Source organism: Elephantulus edwardii, unplaced genomic scaffold, assembly GCF_000299155.1.
Source record: "Elephantulus edwardii isolate Elephantulus edwardi_28Jun2011 unplaced genomic scaffold, EleEdw1.0 scaffold00017, whole genome shotgun sequence".
Taxonomy (NCBI): domain Eukaryota; kingdom Metazoa; phylum Chordata; class Mammalia; order Macroscelidea; family Macroscelididae; genus Elephantulus; species Elephantulus edwardii.
This window is the reverse complement of record NW_006399767.1, coordinates 9,528,892-9,552,856: the sequence shown is the minus strand read 5'-3', so window position 1 is coordinate 9,552,856 and position 23,965 is coordinate 9,528,892. Positions and strand designations below refer to the sequence as shown.

At 41.0% G+C, this 23,965-nt stretch overlaps 1 protein-coding gene across 2 annotated transcripts in view; it reads right to left on the bottom strand.

Moving 5' to 3' along the window:
- The window catches only part of RCAN2 (regulator of calcineurin 2), a 387,361-nt gene that overhangs the window by 153,681 nt on the left and 209,715 nt on the right, over window positions 1-23,965 (bottom strand). The window contains exon 1 of one of the 2 annotated variants that reach the window (XM_006881931.1): window positions 20,010-20,210. The exons of the other annotated variant lie outside the window; for it this stretch is intronic. Within the exon in view, the coding sequence (XP_006881993.1) occupies window positions 20,010-20,096 (87 nt within the window). The 5' untranslated portion in view covers window positions 20,097-20,210. Of the gene's footprint in view, window positions 1-20,009; window positions 20,211-23,965 lie in introns of those variants that run through there. 2 annotated transcript variants of the gene reach the window in all.

Below are 23,965 nucleotides of genomic sequence, written 5' to 3'. Positions count from 1 at the left end.
AAGGCATTAGGTAATGGGGAGACTGGAGAGTTTACTCTCCGTCATGTTGGATCAATTGTTGCCACGCAGAATGGACATCTATGGATGCCAGCTCTACCAAACTTTGATAAGAGACAGGGATATGGATGTTGGAGGAAAAATCACCCTAATTATTCAAGGCTAGTAACTAATTCAATTTCATGAAACACTGTGCAGACATAAAACACAGCTATGGAACTGGATCACATGTGACCACATTCTAACTCTCAGCCATAAAATGATACCTTTTAAACAAAGCTGGCTGGCATCCAAGGAACGCTGGTGGTCTTGCTAATCAGGTATTCAGCTGCTAACCAAAAAGCTGGCGGTTCAAATCTACCAGCTACTCCTTGAGAGAAAGATGAGGTAATTTATTTCTATAAAAATTTATAGGCTTTGAAAACATACAGGCTCACTTTCCTCAGCATTACAGAGTTACTCTGGATTACATTTAACTAAATCGCAATGGGTTTTGGTTTGTGGTCCTTACTGACTCAACTGTAAGGGATCCATGCTTTTTGAAAGATCTACGTTACTGAGTTTGCACATTCCTTTTCAGTGCGGCTAAGTTTTTAAAAAAACATTTTTATTGTTGTTGTTATTAAGATAATGTACAGCAAGAGTCTATAGTTATTAAAGACTCTACATACATAATTCAGTAACAATAACTGCATTTTCCTGGCTATGTAAAAACTTTTCTGAGTTGTCCCCCACCAACACAAACTCACCCATTAGGGTGATTAGCTAATGTTTGAGTTGCTTTTGTCAATTTGATCCCAGATAGATAGTTTTTTTGTTTTTATTATTTTGTGTGTGTGTGTGTACCGTCAAATCAGATCTGACTGGTACAGTAGGAGACTGTCCCTCCTTCCTCGGCAGAGCATCTGGTGGATTTGAACCATGCACCTCTGGGATTGCAGTGCAGCTTCTTGCCACTAGGCCACCAGAACTCCCCTTGATCCCAGATAGATAGTTTTAAGCAGAAGGCTCTAGGCAGACTTTTATTAACTCTGTCTTTCACTGCCATCGGTTGAAATAAACTCATAGCTGACCCTTCAGCAGATTTTTCAAAGGCTATAAATCGCATAAGAGGAATCTGCCCATATTTCTCCCTTGGAGCAGCTGGTGGACTCAAACCACCTGTCTTTGAGTTTGCAACACAACTCCTTACCCACAAGGCCATGTTGGATGCAAGAAATTTCAAGATATTTTAATTTGAGGTTTAAAGATTACCTTAAGGTAGAACAATTGACCTCCACTTACCTGGAACAACAGGGGAAGGAGGAGAGTCAGGAATGGGAGACCATGGAACATTTGGCTAATTCCTTCCTTCAATAGTTACCATTTCCCCCATGAAACAGTAAGTATAAAATAATTCCCAATTATTATTATTATTATGGAAGATTTTGATTAAAAATGCTGTAGGATAGTGAGCAAAAGGGTGGAAACGAAGAACCGATATCATTTTTTTAAAATTTTGTGTGTGTGTGTGTGCAGCCCCAGAGGTTGGATGAAGTTTTAAAATTACAGCCCTAGTAGATTTGAAGATTCCAGGGAATAGAGTTTTTATGCTTTGGGGTTGCATAGTGTTCAATTCATACTGGATTCTCATAAGCAGTTTTTGGACTTGAATTTAGTAGGGGGAAATTCTAAACACAAACAAACAAAACTTTCATTGCTTAACTGTAAAGTCAATAAAAAAGGGTTGATGAGTAAAGATTCCAAGCCTGGGTAATGAGGAAAACCACCTGGAAAAGTTGTGTAGGTGGATTCAGTAAAAGGTTCAAGAGAAAGTTGAGGCATTCTGGATCTATTGTACTGGGCTCATTCAGAATTCAAGAGCTTAAAGTACTTTTAAGTTTATTTTCTTTCCAGAGCTGGAAAACCATCAGGAAGTCTTAACACAGTTTTTGTGCTCAGAACTTCTATTCTACAACACAAATTACGAGGATGATTCAGTCAGTAAAGAAGCATAGACTCTCTTGGCCCAACACATTCAATGGAAAACTTTGTTTTCCAATATATATTTTTCTAAAAACGAATAAAGACTGATTCATATATTCTCCAAAACAATCTTTCAGTTGCCCTAATACAGATTTCTGCTTACTTATCGCTACTCAGTACTGGCATAATTTTCAATTTTTTCCAGTGTTGGTTGGCCCAAAGGAAGAACATAACACAAAATAATAATATTATCAATATTAGAGAACTTACAGGTGAATATCATTAACATTTATTATTTTCTGCACCCTGGAACTTGATGGATTTTTACTCAGCTTCTTAGCTAAGACACATGATATTCCATGCCTGACTTTTCCCCACAAATGTGTGGATTTTATAAAATGACTTAGGACTTTGTGGATGTAGCTCCCTCAATGTGGCAAAATGTAGTATTTGTAACAGAGTTAAATCTCATTAATAGACTCAGTTGAATTTAAGATACTTTTATCTTCCAAGTTTAGAATAAAAATGAACAAGAAAACAATAGCGGTTTATGAAGAGCTACACTGTTTTAAGAGCATTATATGTCACCCTTATGGAAATCTGAAAAGTAGCATTACCACAATCCGAGTGGCAAATGAGAAAACTGCCACTCAGAAACAAACAGAATGAAAACAAACACCAAAGAACCTCACCAAAAAAGAAGAAGAGGATGAAGAGGAAGAAGAAGAAGAAATGCCAAAACAAAAAACTACCTTGCCAAGACTACAAAGCTAATTAAGTGTGATGATAATATCACGTTTACATTTGGTCTAGCTCTGAATCCCACTACCATCCATGCTGTCCACTACCTATCTAGAGTTGGTTCATTTCAACATCCAGCCAGAGAGAAGTCCCAAGTCACAGAAACCTGAAGACTTATTCCCAGCACCTGCCTCCTGTTCAATGTTCCTTCTGGCTCTCCATACCCCATTCTCACAGTTGTACAATGAGTTCTTTGAATACTAGTAAGAGTAGAGAAAGGGAGCTCTGGTGGCCTAGTGGCAAGAAGCTGTGGTGCAATTCCAAGGCACACAGTTTGAGGCTACCAGCCACTCTGTTGGAGAAGGATGGGCAATCTCCTCCTTCTGGAGGGTCAGCTTTGGGTCAATTCTGACTCTCTGGTACACAACAACAAGAGTAGAGAGAGGCTTAAGACATCTTTGTACCCATAATAACTAACCCTTCAGATTCTACAAAACTCATTCGCTCACTGCCATAGTTCTGACTCATAGTGACCCTGGTTGGCTTTCTGAGGCTGTAAATCTTTACAGAAAGAGGATTTCCCATCTTTCTCCCTCAAAAGGGAAAAAAAAGGCAGTGGATTCCAATTGGCAACCTTTTGGTTAGCTGCCCAATGCATTATGTACATCTCCTCCAGGGCACCTTCTATATAACTCAAGTTCTATGAAGGATCTGCCCAAGTAGAGGGCAACAAGTTAAAAAAATGGGGTAGGGATGGTGTTATATTCACTTTGTATGGAATACGAGTGCCAAGACTTGAAGATGATATGAGAACCAACCAGCAAGGCTCTATGAGCAAAAGCTGGTTTACAAGGGAACAAGGCAGGCTGGATAGTGAAACCATAGCCTATAACTTTTTTTTCTTTTTTTCTTAAAAAAATTTATTTTTAATTTAAATGAAAATTTACAGAGACTTTGGATTTCCATTCATTTATTGTTGCACTTTTCTCCCCTACCAACCCTCCCCTCTAGTACACTACCCTCTTGGAAAAGTAAAAGAAAAATTCTTTCATTGTTTTACAATCCCTCCCCCTTGGTCCACTCCACTATGCAGTCTTTGCTCTGGACTCATGTCATGATAAAAATACCTAATCACATATCCCTTTTAAACAGTTTTCTCCCTCATCTGTTTCAATGCAGCATACATTATTGAACCCATCTTTCTCAGTCTCCCCCCAACCCTGAGGTCAGTCCTGTTTTACAACAGTGGCACCATGCTGTATTTGTCCCTTTGTGACTGAGATACTTCACTCAGCATAATGTCCTCCAGGGTCACCCATTTTGAATAATATTGCATGAGTTCCTTGTTTTTCAATGCAGCGTGGTATCCCATTGTGTGAATATACCACAGATTCTCTATTCGTTTGTTGAGGGGCACTTAGGTTGTTTCCAACTCCTTGCTATTGTGAACAAAGCTGCAATTAAGATGGGTGTGCATATATCTGCCTGGATGTCAGTTATGGTCTCTTTGGGGTATATTCTCAGTAGTGGAATTGCTGGGTTGAATGGTATCTCTATTTGCAACTTTTTGAGAAATGCCACGGCCTTCCACAGTGGTTGCACCATTTTACACTCCCACCAACAGTGAATAAGGGTTCCAGTTTCTCCACAACCTTGCCAGCATTTGTTGCTTCCTGTTCTGTTAAATGTTGCTATTCTCACTGGGGTGAGATGATACCTCATAGTTGTTTTGATTTGAATCTCTCTTAGAGCTAAGGATTTTGAACATTTCTTCATGTGCTTGTTAGCCATCTTAACGTCTTCTTTGGTGAAGTGTCTGTTCATATCCTGTGCTTATTTTTCTATTGGATTATTTATCTTGTTGTGGTGAGCCTATAACTTTTTATAAAAAACCTGACTGACTTCTTCTAAGACTGTTCTGAGAGCAATTTAACTCCTTCAGACGTTCTGGTGTCAGAGTAGGATGAACACGGAGCTCTCCCACATAGGAAAGATGAGGTGATCTGCTCCCATAAAGACAGTCCTATGGGGCACTATGATTTGGAACAGACCCTATAGCACTCAGTAGTTGAAGTAACACTTTCTAGAGTTACTCAGTCATGACTGAGATTGTGTGAACTTTGAGAAAAGTTCTCAAGTCATTTATTTAAAGAGTGTAAAATGTCACTTGTACTAGAAAGTGCTCATTATCCCTCAATATTATCCATCTGCCTCTTCTGTTTATATATGAATCTTGATTTTTAAAAAAATTTTGGTCTGGGCACAACACCACTCAGGAAAACGTCAGTATTCCTCTGCCTTCCTTGAAGTCAGTTGCGTCTCGGTGTCCATGTTCTCGAATCAGTTGAAACTAAGAGGAACAGAGGTGCACAACTTCTGGGACATGCCTTTCTAGGTGGAGGTGTGAGTCCCACCTTCCCTTCTTCAGCCAGTCTTCTGCTTAAAACAAAATCAGTATAAAAATGGCTATGGTTACTAGTCCAATGGAGACTGATGAAACCCTTAAGGCTTTGTCTCCCTTTGAATCTGAAAGAAAACTCACCTCCCTTGGATAAATTTTCCCACGAACAGTAGACAGGTCTATAAGATGAGCAGTAACACCAGGGAAATACTCACTTCTTAACATAATCAACTGCATAAGATCAAAGGGGTAACACTGACTTAGAGGTAAACCAAAGAAGGTAGGGAGGAGTAAACAGAAGGATTCATGGAATCAAGAATTCCAGAGGGAAAGCAGGAAGAGCACAATGACATTGTTTTCATGCAATTAATGTAATAAAACAATATATATATGTATGTTTGAATGGAAAACCAATTAGCTTTGTAAACGTTCATTCAAATAATAATAAATAGAAAAAAATCAGCACCAAATCCAAGGCTCATTAGTCATTCCCTTATCCAATGTTTATTCAGTAATCTATTCAAGATGCACCACTGAAAGGGACAAGACCATAAATTCTTCTAGAGCCTTGCTTTGTGGAGGGTAAACTCAAAGAATTTCCACCTCAGTAAGATATTTGCTCTTGAAAGGAACCCAAGAAATTCTGGGTCCAGCATCTACCATCACTGAATTTCTATTTCCAAATTATTAAAAATTTGAGGAGGCATCTGGGAATAATTTTTGGATAGCAGCATTTACTTGGACTTTAACTTGGAGAATGTTTCTAACGTGAATTTCTCACTGAAAGAGTTTTACTTACCACATATAAGAAAGGGGTGACGTGTGAAATCATTCACTCTTTTGAGGATACACAAACATTAATAATATTCTAAGTGTTATTTAAATATAGAATATTACTTAGCTGAGCGTTACAAAGCATGGAGCATTTCCTTAGGGAGAATATAAAACAGACCATCTACTATCCATCTCATTAATAATTCAGACGTACTGCTTATTCATCCAGGCAATGAATAGTAGGGCTTTTAAATCTTTGAATGCTCTTTTTTAAAAAAAGTATCACAGGGTTATTTATTGGTTTGATGAAACAAATTAATAAGCAGCCAGCAGTAGGTTTTCATGGCAGAATATAGACCTTTTGGGGCAAGATGTCCATTAACCAAAAGAAATATTTAGCTCAGCTTGGGTAATTAATCTAATTTTCACCCATCTCTACAATTTAAAGTTGAAATGGAAACTGGAGGTCAATATTGAGAGTGTAGGCAATTATAGTATAGCATTACTGTGGTGAAATCAGTCTATGACTTCTGCTATTTATAATTCCTACTCCAAGGTGTTTAAATATTTTCAAGAATTGAATGCTGAACTCAACCTCTCTGATGCTTAAAAGGAAATCCTGCCCTAAAACTCTGTATTCTCCCATATATACATCTTTCTGACTGCTTACTAAAGTGAATCTGACAGAAATGTAGACCAGCCCTTTCAAAGAAGAAGGACTTTAGCACATCCTGAGGTATTAGGAATTGAAGTCTTATTCATTTTCTCCCCACGTATTTTCTCCATATGTCTATATCCTAGTCACTAGGACAAAAGAGAGGACTGAAAAAATGTACTGCCCTCATTAATTATGCCTTTACAGATAGATAAAGGAATAACACATTGCATGTTAGCTTGTTATGAGCGATATAGTGACAAATAAGACAGGATGATAGATAGAGGGTAGCCAGTGAGGTGGACCATCTTAAGTATGGTGGCCAAGAAAGAGCTATGTGACACCCAAGGAAATCAGAAGGACACTAGGAGGAAGAACAAAGCAAATGCAAGGTCAAGGGCTTGGCATGTGCGGGGAGCATGATGGTTAGAGCTGAGTGTGAGGAAAATAGACACCCAGGAGAGGAGGTCAGCCAGGAGGTTAGGGCACATCCGGAAGGTTTTGAGGACCATGACAATAACTTGGAGTTTATGTTGAGTGATTTGGGAGTCACTGGTCCCTGAAATGTCTTCTGAATTCCAGGTGGAACAGGGAGTGAGTTTCCTAAACCAACCCTTCCATGCAGGTTTTCCAGTCCCTCAGTCTACACCAACAAGTTCTTGGGCTTTATCCCCCAGTGCTACTTTCAGTGACTACAGAACAAGGATACTACCTGTTTTCCAGAAAACTCTTTTCTCAGTATTTTCTGTTCTAAAAGACCCTGACTCAGAGGTCACTGGGAAGAGATTTTTTTTTTTAAGTTACTCAGAAGGAAGACACACAGGGCTTGTGGTTTGTTGTGAGGCTGTCCTGTGAAAAGATCACATTTTACACTCAAGGAAAGGCACAAATCATCTTTATTTATTAGAAGGGAGTTCTGGTGGTGGTCTAGTAAGTAAGGTATTGGCACCGCCAACCCAAAGGCAGTCAGTTCAAATTCACCAACTGTTTCATAGGAGAAAATGAGCAATCTCTTCCCACACAATTAACAGCTTTTGAAAATCCACTGGGGCATCAGGTAGGGTTGGTTCTGACTCAACGGCAATGAATTGGACTTAGTTGATATAGAGGGAAGCTTTGGTGGCCAGACGGAAAATGCAAGGAATAGTCTAGTATGATTAAAGGCATGGAAAATAAAGTGACCTGCCCCCCGCCAAAAAATAAATAAAAACTCTATAGAAAAATTCTACTGGAGAAGTTTTTGGATGTGCATAGGGATTTGAGTCTTAGAAGGTCCCATTCATCTATGTTATCTTCTCCTGGTTGTAGCTTTTCCCGGATACTGGGAAGACTGTTTATGTTGTGGATTAGGACTTCTAGTGTTGTTCCTAGCTTTTCTGTAATGAATTTTATAGTCCTTGGTTTTAGTCCTAGGTCCATGATCCACCTTGAGTTGGTTTTTGTGTATGGAGTGAGGTGTGGGTCTTGCTTGAAACTTCTCCAGTAGGGTAAAAAGGGAAGCCACTGACTGGGAAAAAGTATTCGGTAATAACATATCAGATAAGGGACTTATATCCAGAATTTATGAAATACTTGAGCACCACAACAAGATAAAGGTAAATAATCCAATAGAAAAATGGGCACAGGATATGAACAGGCACTTCACCGAAGACGACATTCAGATGGCTAACAAACACATGAAGAAATGCTCAAAATCCCTAGCCCTAAGAGAGATGCAAATTAAAACAACTATGAGATATCATCTCACCCCAGTCAAAATAGCAAAATTTAACAGAACAGCAAGCAACAAATGCTGGCGAGGTTGTGGAGAAACTGGAACCCTGATTCACTGTTGGTGGGAGTGTAAAATGGTGCAACCCCTGTGGAAAGCAGTATGGCGCTTTCTCAAAAAGTTGCAAATAGAGATACCATTTGACCCAGCAATTCCACTACTGGGAATATACCCTGAAGAGACCATAGCTGACATCCAAGCAGATATATGCACACCCATGTTCATTGCAGCTTTGTTCACAATAGCAAGGAGTTGGAAACCACCTAAGTGCCCATCAACAAACGAATGGCTAGAGAAGCTGTGCTATATTCGCACAATGGAATACTATGCTGCATTAAAAAACAAGGAACTCATGCAATATTATTCAAAATGGTTGACTCTGGAGAACATTATGCTGAGTGAAATATCCCAGTCACAAAAGGACAAATATTACATGATGCCACTGTTGTAGAATGGGACTGTCCTTGGGGTTGGGGAGAGACTGAGTAAGATGGGTTCAATAATGTATACTGCACTGAATCAGAGGAGGGAGAGAACCGTCTAAAAGAGAGATGGAACTGGGTATTTCTGTCATCACAGGAGACTAGAGCGAGGGCTGCATGGTGGAGGGGACCTGGGGGAGGGTTTGTAAAACAATGAAAGAATCTTTTCTTTTACTTTTCCATAATTTTTGGACTCATGTACTTATAACTTGTTAGTCAAATTTGTGTCTTCTAGGTTGCAACACCCCCATGATACATCTTCAAGGATATGTACATGTACAGCCAAGCACAATCAATAAGAGTGCATCTGAATTCCAAAATCAATCTCCATAATAGTCTATGTGTTTCCTACTGCCAAAGGGGCCCTTTAGAGTAGTGAGAGAAGATCTTCACCCTGAAACCCACAGCGTCCCTTTTCAGCAGGAAGTAGCTAAGAGAATACGCCGTCCCCTTTTCCTTATGACTCAGGGTGAAGTCTCTCTCAGGGAGGAGGGATAGGGAATGGCAAAGGATACACTGACAAAGAAGATTAATCAGAACTGGCTTTGACAAGCACTGTGGCATTTGGACAAGAACAAACTGGGAGGAGGGTAGAGAGAATAGTGCAACAATGAATGAGTGGAAGCCCAAAATCTCTGTAAATGTTTATGAAAATTAATAAAATATAATTATAGAAAAAAAAAAGAAAAATTCTACTACTATTAACAATAACAATGAGGATAATGGCATGATAAAAAGCAACACTCTTCTGTCAATATGCTGGACTGAGGTAGCCTGGGGCTGCTGTGATGCTGAACCTTGTACCTTTACAGTGTCAAATGGCAGTCCTGGTGGGCAGTGTTTGGTGGAGCTCCCATTGCAGTCCTGGTGGGCAGTGTTTGGTGGAGCTCCCAATCTAAGACAGGTTTGGAAGCAGGAGTGGCGTCCACTTCATAAACAACATGCCTCTGGAAACTCTATGAACTTGGAGAAACAATGATACAGAAAGGCTTCAGGTCTTTTGTTCATAGGGTCGCTATGAGTCATGCTTGACTTGACATCAGTCAACAACATTTTCATGAGTGACTTGACAGCAATCAACAACAACATTTTCATTGCTGCTAGTTACTATGCTATACTTTTTCTATACTCTATTAAATCCAACCACAAGCACCATTATTGTTTTCATATTACAGTTGAGGAAACTGAAGTCCAGAGAGGTTAAAGTCCCTGGTTCAAGTTCACATGCCCAGTAAGGAGCCAGACAATCAAGTAGAGAATTAGAACCAGGATATCTGACTCCTGGGCTGAGCCTGATCTCTTCTCACATGCTCTATGTTAGCAAAGGAGGCTTGTTTAGAGGTCAGAACAGCATCATTTGGGGGAAATGAAACTGAGTGGGTCCAAGGCTAGCACTGCATAAAGACAATACCCGAATGGACTTCTGTATCCGGGAGGACCATCCCCTGTTTACAACTGACTAGTCTAAGACCTTAAGCACGAAGGTATTCAATATCCACTTGATTAATGAAAGCAAGAATGAATGCAGGAGTGAATTATTAATGAAATGCTTTGCATACAACAAACAAACAAACAAACGAAGCCCAGGGCAGCTCTGGTGGCCTAGTGGCAAGAAGCTACACTGCAATCCCAGAGGTACACGGTTCGAATCCACCAGATGCTCTGCCGGAGAAGGAGGAGCAATATCCTCCTGTACCAGTCAGATCTGATTTGACGGTACACGCACACAAAATAAAAAAAAAAAAAAACCAACAAAACAAACAAACAAACAAAAAACCAAACCAAGCCCAACACTGTTAAACTGTCCCATAGAATTTCCATGGCTAGTCCAAGGCAGGCAGTTCAAATTTACTACCTTTTCTGAGGGAGAAAGATGGGCAATCTCTTTTCATAAATTTTACAGCCTTTGAAAACTTGCTGGAGAGTCAGTTATGACTCAAGAGCAATATGTTGAGTGATTAATCTCTAAAGAAGCAGATGATGCCTCTTTCTCCCATGGAGTGACTAGCAGGTCAGCAATTTGTGCTTAACCACTGTACCACCAGAGCCCCTTGTGCTTTCTTTCACATCTGACAAATACGAAGTGCTTTCTACATTGTTGCTATTATTAAGGCTGCCCATGTTCTAGGAGAGGTGGCCTGAGAGGATTTTCTTAGTCAACACCTACTGGCACAGTGATATCACAGAAGGTGAAAGAAATTCTTCTCTTACACTATTGATTAAAGCTATACCAAAATATCAAAAGAGATCTTGTGTGGTGTCATGAAGTCTTGGCCTAAATTTTCCGTCAGAGATGTGTTATCATATCTACCTTGAAGGTTTCCTGGGAGGAAGCTGAGATTTTATACAAGGAGACATGGGGTATAGTGTGTTAAGCACTGAGCAGCTAACCAAAATATTAGTGGTGCAAATCCACCAGCTGCTCTGAGTGAAAAAGATAAAACAGTCTGCTCCCACAGCCGCTTAAACTCAGTGGAGGATCACTGTGAGTCAGAATCAATTCAACAGTGGTTTCTTTCCTTTTTTATTTGTTTTCTTACAAAGTTTGTGCACTGTATTTCACACTATTCTTCATTCACATTGTTTCTCATACAATCATTCCCATGCATTGTTGTTGTTGTTGTTATGTGCCGTCGAGTCGTTTCCGACTCATAGTGACCCTATGCACAACAGCCCTATCCTGCGCCAACCGCACCGCCTCTGATACACCCATCCCGATTACCCCAGTCACCGAATAAATCCATCTCATAGAGGGTCTTCCCCTCCTGCGCTGTCCCTCCACCCTCCCAAGCATGATGTTCCTCTCCAAGGACCCGTCCCTCCTGGCAACATGTCCAAAGTATGTCAGACGAAGCCCCAGAATCCTTGCCTCCAAGGAGTAGCTTGGTTTAATCCTCTCCAAGATGAATCTGTTTGTTTTCCTGGCAGTCCATGGTACATTCAGTACCCTTCTCCAGCACCACAGCTCAAAAGCATCCACTCTCCTTCTGTCCTCCCTAGTCATTGTCCAACTCTCTGATGCATAACAAGCGATTGCAAATACCATGGCCTGTATCAGGCGCACCTTAGTCTCCAGAGAGACACTGTTGCTCCTGAGTACCTTTGAGAGGTCCCTAACAGCAGAATTACATTTTATAAAATGAATCACCATTGGACCTTGTCCTGTCTTTCTGAGAAACTGTGATACATTCACACAATGGAATAATACGTAGCACTCAGGAGCAACAATTTTGAAAAATATTATGTCATTTGGGAGAGGTTGGAGAGCATTAGGCTGAGTGAACTAACTCAGTCTCATAAGGACAAATACTGCATAAGACCATTATTGTAAAAATAGAAGGATGACTAGTAAAACATTTATGAGAACGCAAGGCGAGGAGGGCTGAGGATCGGAGGAGGGCTGAGGATGGGTAGGAGTGAAACCATAGGGTTGCACAGTTTGGTGGGTGGAGGAAGGAAATGGGAACAGTGTTTTTATATTAAAAAAGAACATTAATATTGCTATTACTATTTTCACCATTGTGGTTCTAAAATTCTTCAGTGGTTTTTTTTTTTAGTACCCTTTGTCATGTCCACTAATTAAAGTGGTCTGGGGGCAGGGCACTGTATAACAATAAAAGAACTTTTTTCCCCCAGAAAAAAGTGAACTGGGGAGTGAGGGGGAGCAGGGAGGAAAATGTGCAACAATGAATGAATGCAAATCCAAGTTCTTCATAAACTTTCATTAAAATCTCAATTAAAAAGGAAAAAAAACCCCAAACCAAAACAAACAAACAAACAAAAAATGTTCCATGGTACCAGGCAAAGGATAGAGAATTGTGAAACCAAGGGTTACCAGGGTATTGATAAGCGCTTGTTTTTCCAAAAGACATCACAACCCCTCACAGGATGTGTAAATCAAAACTCCTTTTAAAACTAAACATAATACAGAGTTTGTGCCTGGAATTGTCACATTAGATTGATGAAAGTAAGAATGATCTCAATATAAAATGTATAGAAAGTAGTACCCTTTTCTCTGATCACAATTGCAAAACAAAAAAAAAAAAAAGGTGCTTTGCATACCCAGGCAGACAGAATTAATGCACATTTACTGTCTCAGTCTCTAAGACTTTGCATCCCACTCCTTCCAATTGTCTAAAGGCTCAGGGAGATTTCAGCAGTGGAAAAAGTGAAGACAACTCAGTCTGAATTTGACTTCTCTGAGTTTATGCAAAAATTTAACTTCCCTGAGCTTCAGGAACTTGTCTGTAATGAGACAGATAAAGAGATGTCAGGGGATCTTATAGGAGCCCTGGTGGCAGAGTGGTGTGAGTGCTGAGCTGTTAACTAAATGATCGGAGGTAATAAGCGTCTGGCCTTACTGTGGGGGCAGGGTGAGGCAGCCTGCTCTGGAATAGTTTACATTCTCAGAAATCCCACAAGGCACTTCTACTTAATCCCATAGGGTCTCTATGAGTTGGCATTTCCCATGACAGCCTTGGTGAACAGTGGAGAGATATTATGGGAATGCCAAGTGCCTGATAGCTTGTTTGGCACTTAGTAGTATTCAGTCAACAATTTGGGGGGAAAAAAATTAAGCACGACCCATCTAGGTAACATACAATATCTATCCATGGGGATAAACATCTTTCTTTGTTTGCATTTGTTATCATGAGAGATGGTCTAATGCTCAACTTGGTAAATGGTTGCCATGTAAAAATATTTGGAGTACAATAGGCTCACATATTCCTATGGAACCACTAGAAATAGAAAACTCTTAAAACTAAGCAGAAAAACCACTCCACCGTTGGGACAAATATTAAGAAAGATGTTATTTTGGGGCATGAAAGTTGGCCTATATTAGAGAAGGTTAGATTGCTAAAGCCATTTTTCCTCTAAGCTAAAGGGCCAAGACCTGCTTTGAAAACCTTTAAATATTCATAAGTCAGAACTGGCATTCTGGAGAGTAATTTTACTATTAGGATAGAAACTTTCTACTCTTACATATATCAATAGAAAGAAAATGTAGTGTCTTTCTTATTTATTTATTTTTTTTTACACGCTCTTTTGTTATCTACAGAGGACGTTTTTGGTGAGGAACTTTCTTCGGTCTCTCATCTTCTTTGGTGTGCTTAAGGGAACTCAGTTTCTAACAGCTTGTAGGGTACCAGGGCATTGTAAGATCATCAGAAAAACTTTTCACAGCCATGGAGGGGAGAAATAAGCTCTGTGTGTGTGTGTGTGTGTGTGTGAGAGAGAGAGAGAGAGAGAGAGAGAGAGAGAGAGTCCATACAGTTATTGTTACGTGACACAGAGTCGTAGATGACCCATAGCAACCCTATGAATGAAAGTCTTGAACACAAAACTTTCATCTTTTCTTCATGTTCACAGAGTTTCCAGAGGCAAGCATTTTTTTGGAAGTGGATGCTATTCCTGCTTCCAAGCCTGTTTTATTCGGGAAATCCACAAAAATCAGCCCTCAGGCCCAAAAGCCTTTTTAAAGGCAAAGTCAAATCCAATCAACTCATACCTTATTGTGAACCAGAGCCACACCCTAGTCTCAACCCCAAACCACAAAACACACCTTTGCAGACTGGAAATCTTCCCAGCCTGGAAATATATACAGACATGTATTTATGTATGCTTTTGTGCAGGATTCCTGGTGGCTCAAGAATTAAGCACTTAGCTCCTAACTAGGAGGTTGGTGGTTTGAACCTACCTAGTGCTTCTGCAGGGAAAAAAATTGACCTAGTAATCTGCTGCTGAAAGATTTCAGTGTAGAAAACCCTCCGAGACAGTTCTGCTCTTTCACACAAAGTTGCAATGCATTCACTCAACCCAGTCCTGTTCCATCTTCACAGTTATTGACTTGAGGCAATTGTGTAATCCCTTCTAGTCTAGAAGGTTCATCTTCCAGCATTCTATCTGATGACACTCTGTTGTACTCCATCAGGGTAAAGGAGTTGCACTGCCAACCCATTGTATGTGGTTCAAATCCACCAGATTATAATCCATTAGGGTTAAGGAGTTGCGCTGCCACGCCCTGGCATGTGGTTCGAATCCACCAGCTGCTCTGTGTTAGAGAGATGGGCATTCTCCTCCTGTGCCATTTACAGCCTCTGAAAACATGCTGCATGGTCAGCTGTGAGTTAACTCTGACTCAATGCAATGTAAAAACAATGACAGTTTTTAGAAGTAGATTCTCTGGCCTTCCCTTCTTGCATGTCTTACCCTGGAAGTTCTGTAGAAATCTGCCCAACGTGAGTGAGCCTGCTCGTTCTGCAATACAGGTGGTATTGATTCTAGCATCACAGAAACATGCAAGATACTACAGTATGGAAAACTGGCACATAGGTGGCGGGCCGAAGTGTTCGTGTGGTCAGAGAATGTTGTTGAATTCTCAAAATATGCAAGAGCCTAGAGAGAGTGCTTCTGAAGATTTTTTTTCTTCTTTCTGGAAGCTGAAAATCTTTGCTGAAGGTTTTGGATCAGCCTGTTTAAGCACAGATTAACTTCTCTAGGCTTCTTGACTAACCTCACTTGAACCTACTCCTGCCTAGAAGATGCTACTTGTTATCGACAAGAATCAATTGACCTAGCTTCAAAACAAAACAAAACAAAACAAAACAAAACAAAACTTATGCACAAGCTCCATTTAGACCAGAGAAGATAGAAGTTATGTGCAGGCGGTCAGGGCACTGCTGATTTATTTAAAAATCTCTCCATGGGATACCAAGGTTTAAGAATCACTGTCAAATTTAAGAATCCCTGAACTACAGAATTATATCTATTTCATTACCCTTCTTTGCACTTTTTCCATTTTCAAAGTATATGTTTTTTTGTGTGAGGGGAATAATATTTTCTGAAATATAAGAAGAGTATTAAAGGGGAAAAAAAACATACACATACAAATTCCATAGTTGATCATATCTCTTCTATGGAAGGCTTCCTATTTTGTTATCTTTCTTAGTACTAAGATGCCATAAAGGAAACAATGGAATTTCCAGGGAAAGAAATATATGGCAGAACTCCATTGGCCAGATATTTTTATCTTCTTTTTGCAAAAGTTGCTCTAGCAGAGTAACAGAAAATTTAGGCAATTGGAGACCAAATGGCTCCATACAACCAACCACTTGTCCACTAATAAAGATGGAGTTTAATTAATAAAATGCTGAATTTACACCACTCGCCCTCCATTGTCCAACATCTTTCCCCTACTGCCTCTGCTTCAAACTACTGTATTTGCTGAGGGGGCCTCCTTTTTTCTCTTCTCTAGGGTGGCTGCTTTGTAAGAGTCTTGATACTGAGATAATGGGAGTAGGTGTGTCAGAGACTGTGAAACTGACTCAGGATAGGGCAGAGTTCAGAGCTATTGCACATAGGGTCACCATAAGTCACAAGCAACTTGACAGCTCATAACAGCAACAATGTGTAGAAACCAGTTGCCAGTAATTACAGCCACCTGTAATTACAGTTATCTGTCATTTCATGATGCCATGCTGCTGATCAGGGAGCTGCTGAACTCTGAAGGATTTGTGGTAAGGAATTGTGTTGCCAGTGCAAAAGTATGTGATTCGAATCCATCAGCTTCTCTGTAGAAAAAAGATGGGCCTTCTCTTCCCGTGAGATTTACTGCCTCTGAAAACCCATTGGATACTGCATTGAAACAAATTAGAGAGAGAGAACTATTTAAAAGGTACATATGATTAGGTATTATTGTCATGACAGGAGTCCAGAAGGAAGGCTGCATAGTGGAGTGGACCTGGGGGGAGGGATTGTATAACAATGAAAGAATTTCCCTTTTCAAAGAGAAGAACGAATTGGAGGGGAGGGGTGGGCAGGGAGAAAAGTGCAACAATGAATAAATGAGAATCCAAAATCTCTGTAAATTTTCATTAATAATAATAAAGACAAAAAAACCTACTGGAGGGTGAGCAGTGGGTTGGTCCTGACTCAATCGTACTCAACAGCAACCAAAACAACACAATGATCAACAGGCTTCAGCAGAGCTTCCAGACTTTGCTTTTCTTGATGGAAGAAGAAGACAAACTCAATGATCTACTTGTAAAAAGTTAGCCACTAAAATTCTCCTATCACAATAGTTCAGCCTGTAACCGACCACAGGAAAGGCACAGGACAGGACAGCACGTCCCTTTTATGTGCATGGGGCCATCAAGAAAGAGGGGCTTACTCTGCACAGCAGTTAACAACACAGGAAGACAGGGAGGGACACAGAAGACAAAGCAACCCAACATGAATGGGACGGAGCCAGGCACCTTCCTTTTCTGGGACAGTAAACACGAACACCTTCAAAGAAAGGTTTACTTTGAATCTGTTCTTTTCACAATTCATTAAGATGGTAAACTTTAGGTAAAGTCTGTTTATGTCTCAGAATTTTACATTCAAACCTCTCCTCATGATAATAAGCAAACCTCATCTTCGCATTTCCTTAATGTATCCTTTCCCCCCTCATTAACTTCCCCCCTCTCTTTACAAAGTAGATCTTGACTTGAAAGTATTGCAGTTGTTTTTCCCTTATGTGTCCCACACATTTGTCATGAAAAGCCAAGTCGCCTAGTTGTACGTTTGAGGGCAGAGTAGAAGGAAACACGTTCTGTGGCCTGGACTGCTCTGAGAAACTCAGCTCAAGTCAGGATATTCTAATAAACTGGCATTCACAGCCTGTTGTCTTCAGACAATGTTGAAAAAGATGACACAAAAAAAATCCATGCTGATAGCTAATATTTACAGGGATCAGGAACTGTGCCAAATGTTTTACAAAAATAATTCTATTAAATCCTCTTTGTTGTATGTACCATTGAGTCGCCTGTGACTCATAGTGATCCTATGTACACGAGCCCTGAAACCTGCCCTATCCTGAGCCAATCTCATTGTCTCGGACATACCTATTCTCATTTCTCCACTCACTGAGTCTAACCATTTTAAGCAGGGTCTCCCTCTCCTTTGCTGTTTGTTCCTCCATCCTTCCAAGCATGATGTCTTTCTCCAGGGACTGGTCCCTCCTGGTCATGTGCCCAAGGTATGTGAGACCGAGCCTCACAATACTTGCCTCCAGGGAGCAGCCTGGTTTCACCCTCTCCAGGATGAACCTGTTTCTTTTTCCTGGCAGTCCACAGCATGTTTAACAATCTACTAAACAAATAAACCTGGGAGCTATTTTTACCTCCACTTTAGAGATGAAAATGTTAATGTACAGGAACATGAGGTAACTTGCACAAAAGAAACAAACCCCCTTCCATGATTTAGTGCTATTAACAATAAAGACATAAAATATATCTCTGGTATCTTTCCAGACTACCCCACGCATTTCTGATAAATGTGGATAACTGGCATTAGTTTCACCTTTCTCAGTCTAATCTCCTACAGAGAACCCTCTGCAGACAACAAGAGTAGACCCTGCAAAGGGGTATGCCTTCCCATCTCCACACCTTTGTCGTCCACACCTCCTTCAATGCCTTGTCTCTCTCTGTAACAAAAGCTACAGATCTCCAAGTTCAAATGCCACTTTCTCCCTGAAGCTGCCCCATCCAATCCATTACTATTAGCTATGAGAACTTCATTTTTCCATAACTCTGTTAAACATGGTCTTTAAAACATATTAGGTAAGTAGTTATTTTTACATCTACATCATAGACACATATACCATAGGAGTGTATCTTAAAATCCCTGGAGGCACTCTTTCACTGTATGCATATAATGCCGAGCATATTTCAGATCCCTTCACAAATATTTTCCCATATTACGATTACCTGGTCCAAAAAAAGTTTAAAATCTCTCATGACCTTTGTAGGGCAAGGGTAGAAATAAAATTAACTGTTGAGAATCTGAGGGAGCTGTGAATTTTAATCTGATTTACACTTAATTTTGCCCAAGTGTGGCTGGAAAATGTCTCCGTACTTGCTACACGCTCTGGACTTTAACTTGGCCCTGCTCTGGTGTGACTTTGCTGATCAAGCTGTCAGGGCTACGAGGCTCTGCTTTGCACGTTTCAAGTTCTGGATACAGCCAGAGCTAGCATCAAATCTTTACATGCTCATTTTATAAATGCTGGTATGACAGGTGGGGAACACATCCACAGCGCCAGCTGACAATCACAGGGCTGCATATTGAAATAATGCAGGAAAATCAAACTGGACTCTTGAATCAACCTTGAAACACTGTTTAAACCTTCAGTCTTGAATGATCAAGTGCCTTACTAATAACATAAATCTCTGAGAGGTTCCAAGTGAGTGTCCCCCACGCATCCAACAAGAAAGGTCTTCGTTTTTGTTAAAGGCTAAGATGTGGATGGAAAATGATTACATGTACATGATGTACATGATGTAATTCTCCTTTTCTCCTTCCAATCACATTGGGAACAACTGTGTTTTCTCTCTGTCTGTGTGTATGTATGTATAGTGTTTTAAAAAGAAGCATCTGCCAGTTCTTATATTCCGTATGAGAGGAGAAATCAAACTCTCACCCTCCAAATATAGCATCTCCTTCAGACTACCAAGCTTCACACGGAAAAGGCAAAATGATTGAATATCATCAGAGGGCAATTACCTAGGACAATTAAACAATTGCTGCAGACGAGCTGAGAGAGGACCAGCCTGGAATTCTGAAGGCGTAAGATGTAAAACTGATTTATGCCTGAACTTTCCTCATGAACAACTGCTCATGAACAATGACTCGCTTCCTGTGCCTGACAAAGAAAATTGATGCAGCAGCTCTCCAACTTCAATTAGGTTCAAACTGCCATCTCTGGGGCAGCTTTTGTTCCGTCTGAAGCCCACATCACAGCACGTTTAGATGACACACCATGAAGGGTGGCTGCCCCACGGTCAGCGTGTCCTGCATGCAATGCTTATTACGTGCGCTTCCTCAGTGAAATCACCGATGGCAAATCTCTCTCGACACAGGGCATTGGCAAATTCTCCTTACTGACACAGACAATACGAGGACACAGAACCATGTGTAACAGTGCCTAACAATGACCCGGGATCCCCTAATAAAAGAGACAAGAAACAACAACAGTAAACCTCCTTGCAGTGAAAAATAACATGCTCTCTCCTCTTCTAACTTGCTCTAATCAGCCTATCCATGCTCTCACCACATGCATTTCTAGCGCAGACGAGGAGCCGGAAACTATGAGACAAAGTCTGTTTCCTTGCTTCTAAAAAGGCTTTTTGCAGTGCAGCTTCAGGACCAGCAACAATAACAAATATGAGTGCAGGTGCATACCTTAACCTCCTGATTGGTAAAAATCTCCACATCCGCCACACAGGCAAGCAGAGTGGACGCATCACAGTCCATGCTAGGGGCTGGCATTCCCCCTGCTGAATTTTCAGTCAAGTAGTTAGGCAGCCTCGGAGTTGTGAGTTCCGGGAAGAACCTCCAAGCGGGTCCTGCCGTGGGCAGGCCCGGGGCTGCTGGGTCTGGAGGAGCGGCCAGAGGCTGGGGCACCTGGAGCGAGCTCCCACTGCACACAGCCTGCGCGTCGGAGGCAGCTCAGTGGAGTAAGAATCGGTCGGGCGGGCTCTCTCCTGGCAATGACATCACCACCAAGCCTGACACAAGCTGAAGCTATTCCCCCCACCCCACCCCCCCACCCCAAGCCTTTTATCTCCAGGCAGTGCAGTGGAGCAAATTGAACATGATTATGTGCTAAATCTGAACTCAGACTAAATCAATTCAGGCAGCCAGTTAGCTAGGAACTGAGTCATAGCTGTTGTTTCAGCCGAGTGCTTATGTTTGCAAAAAGCTGAGGTGGGGTGGGGGGTACTGAGGATGGCGGGAATCTGACACCAAAGACTCTGAGGGGTGAGCGGGGACAATTCCGCAGTTGAGCCTCCGGAGGAGGAGAAGGTTTGACAATCTTCTGCTTTTGAGATGAGCAGGAAGCTGGGGCATTTTTGCAAATTGCTCCGCTTCTGTTAATGTCCCCGTGCCACTCGGAGCAGCCACACATGTCCCAGGCATCTTAATGCATCCCAGGCACCGCCTGAATAGAAATCCATTCTTGGAGCAACTAAAGAGTGTCAGTCATTCAGGCAGCCTGGTAAGAGGAGATAATTAGAGGTCTGTACAATTCTATTTGAAACACGTAAGTACAGACCCGTAACTAAAAGTGCCCTTCCAAGCTCGGGATTTCAGGCAGACTCCAAGGTCATTCAAACCAAAAGCGGAGCGTGGAAAGGAGTGTGGCAAATATCACACATGGGGACAGATGGCAGGGTCGAATGGGCAAACGCTGATGTGGGTCACCATCACAGCTTCTGGGTTCTATTTTGCCTGGGACTTTGAACACGTCTCCTTGCTACCGAACTGTGAATCCCTGAAGGGCAGAGCTGTGGATAATTCACCTTTATATCTTCAGCCTTCAGGAGCGTGCCTGCTGGCACAAGTAGACAGTATTTTTCAAATGAATGAATCAACCAGCAAGAATAGTCTTTGCTTCCCGATAGTAGGTGTGTACATGGGAGTGGGGGAAGCTTTTCTTTGTATTTCACCATTGGCTTTAAGTGTTCCAACAGAACTCACTAACACCCTTGCACGGTCAGTTCCTGGCAGACAAGAGACTGCATTTTTTGTAGCCTTTGCAATATCATGATGTGTGACATACAGATGCCTATGTAACATGTGCTCGGACAGTGCTGCAGTTTTACATGCAGATGAGAATGGTAACAGTTCAGGCTGAAGGTAAAAGTGTTGTGGGTGGTTCCTATTGGACTGCATTTAAGCCTAGCAATTTTCTTTAACATAGCTTTATCAGTGCTAAATGCAGTCAAATTTCACACACAGACAGATGTTTAGACTGAGGAAATGGTATATGTGTTCATGTGGAACTTGCTATGTTATATATGTGTCATATGAAGTCTATATCCAGACACGAAATGATGTGTGATAATATCTATCAGATATTCTTTTTAAAAAATGTAAATAACATTTTTATTTTACACTAGTTTACTTACAAAGTTTGTATATATAGTTTTTCACACCAGACTCACCCCTCCCTCCACCCATCAAATGGTGGGACCCTATGAATAACCTTCCCCCCCCATCTATCCTCACCCCTTGCACCTACCTTCTCATCCCTTGGATCCTCATACTCAATCTACAATATGGTCTTATACAGTATTTGTTCCTCTGAGACTAAGTTAGTTCACTTAGTATAATGCTCTCCAGTCCCTCCCAAGTTAGGTAGTGATTTATAAAATCATTGCTCCTCTATCAGATATTCTTAAGGATAAAATGATGAATAAGGAAATGTCACTGTCCTTAGGTTGCGTAACCGCAGGGGTGGGCCTAAGACATGGAGACAAATACAATGAGTCAGAGGTGGTGGTGTCTGAGGAAGTTGCACACAGTATTTGTTGGGTGTCCTGGTGGATAAAGAGTTGTGCTGCCAATCCAAAGGCAGGAGACTAGAATCCACCAGCTGTTCCTCAAGAGAAAGATGGTAATCTCTTCCTGGGTGGTTTATAGCCTCTGAAACTTGATAGGGTTTGCGATGAATCAATTCCAAATTAAAAGCACATAACAACACCACCAACACTGTCGTAGAAGAAAACTGAAGCTGATGAGCATCATCAAGGAGAAGAATAAGACCCCTGATCTGACCTTGACTTTCCCTAGAAGAAGAAGGGCAAAGGGGAGCAATCCTGAGAGCGGAAGCACTCAGAAAGATCCAAAAGATGCAAGGAAAAAGTAGGAGGAAGGTGCACTGAAGGGTTAAACTTGACCGAGTCCTTTGGTAGACAAATCAATGAGAATAGATGATAGAAACCTCAGTGTCAGGAAGAGTTTTTGAGGAAGTAAGCAGGAGTGACATGCACTTCCAAAATAAGCTTGCCTCAGGAAACTATGAACTTGGAGAAATTTTTGTGCTCAGGACTTTTGTTTATAGCGTTGCTACGGGTCCTCTATGACTCGACGGCACTTAACAACAAGTGGGGTTTATATCCACTGCCATCAAGTCAACTAAACTCATAGACCCTACAGGACAGAGTTGAACTGTCCTACAGATTCTAAAATTGTTGTTATGAGTCGTAGTCAACGCAAAGGCACCTAAAATAACAACAGTCTTTAGAGAAGTGAACTGCTATATCTTTCTCCCAAAGACTACCTACAGAAGGTTCCTTATATGAGGACTGTATGTGTATACAAATATTTAGAGATAGAGAAAGATATAAAATAGATATAAAATCCCAGTTGTCATCAAGTTGACTTTGACTCATAGAAACTCGGTTCATGTCAGAAGAACAGAACTGTGCTCCACAGGGTTTTCAGAAGCTGAATTTTAGGAAATAGACTGCTAAGATTTTCTTCTGATAAGCAAGTCGATGCAAACTTCAAACTTTTCAGTAAGCAATCAAGGATGCTAACCATCTGCACCACCCAGGGACTCCTATACATGTACATATATACATAAATATTTAAAAGTGTAAATATATATACAAAGATGAACTCAATTTTTAATACCACCAACAACCAGTCAAGAGGAAAAGCAAAGAAACCATTTGGATTTTACTGGGTTTTTTTTCATTTGCATATCCTGAAATTTACTTTTTAAGGCTTCTGAGCAGTGGTTTGTTGGTAAATATTTAATGACTGGCTCTCTGGGCAAAAAAGCCCTAATTTGTAGTGTTTACTGGCTTCTTTTGTTGCCTTTAAGCATCTGATGTGCTGTCACGAAATGCAAAATCAGGAAGAGAGGTGCAAAAGTGGGGAGAGAGGCATAAAACTGGTCCGCTCAGGCAGAGGGCAGCTTCCAGCACACCACTGTTTCACAGTTACAAAGAGTGTAGTACCATATCAAGAAAGTGCACATGAAACCTCACTGAGGTGAGGTGCAGCATGTGCATCTAACGTTGATCCAGGAGCAGGAGTCGTAACTCATACTTTGTACCCTGTTTACCTGGATTGTACCGTCAATTACTTGACCCTTTGTGTTTAAGGAAATAGTTCACCACCCTCTCCCCCAGTAAACCTGAAAGTAACACCTCCAAAACCCCTCTATTTGTAACTCACAAGTTTGTTCCCTCTAGGTTTGCTCCCTTTCCTATAGGTAACCTTAACACTGAGTTTTACTTCAGACCTGACCCTGAACCCAGTGCCAGTGACAAAAAGGAAATACAGCTGCCAGATAAGGAAGTGAAGGAGGATGGAGCTTCTGGTTCCAACCAGCAATCCCCACT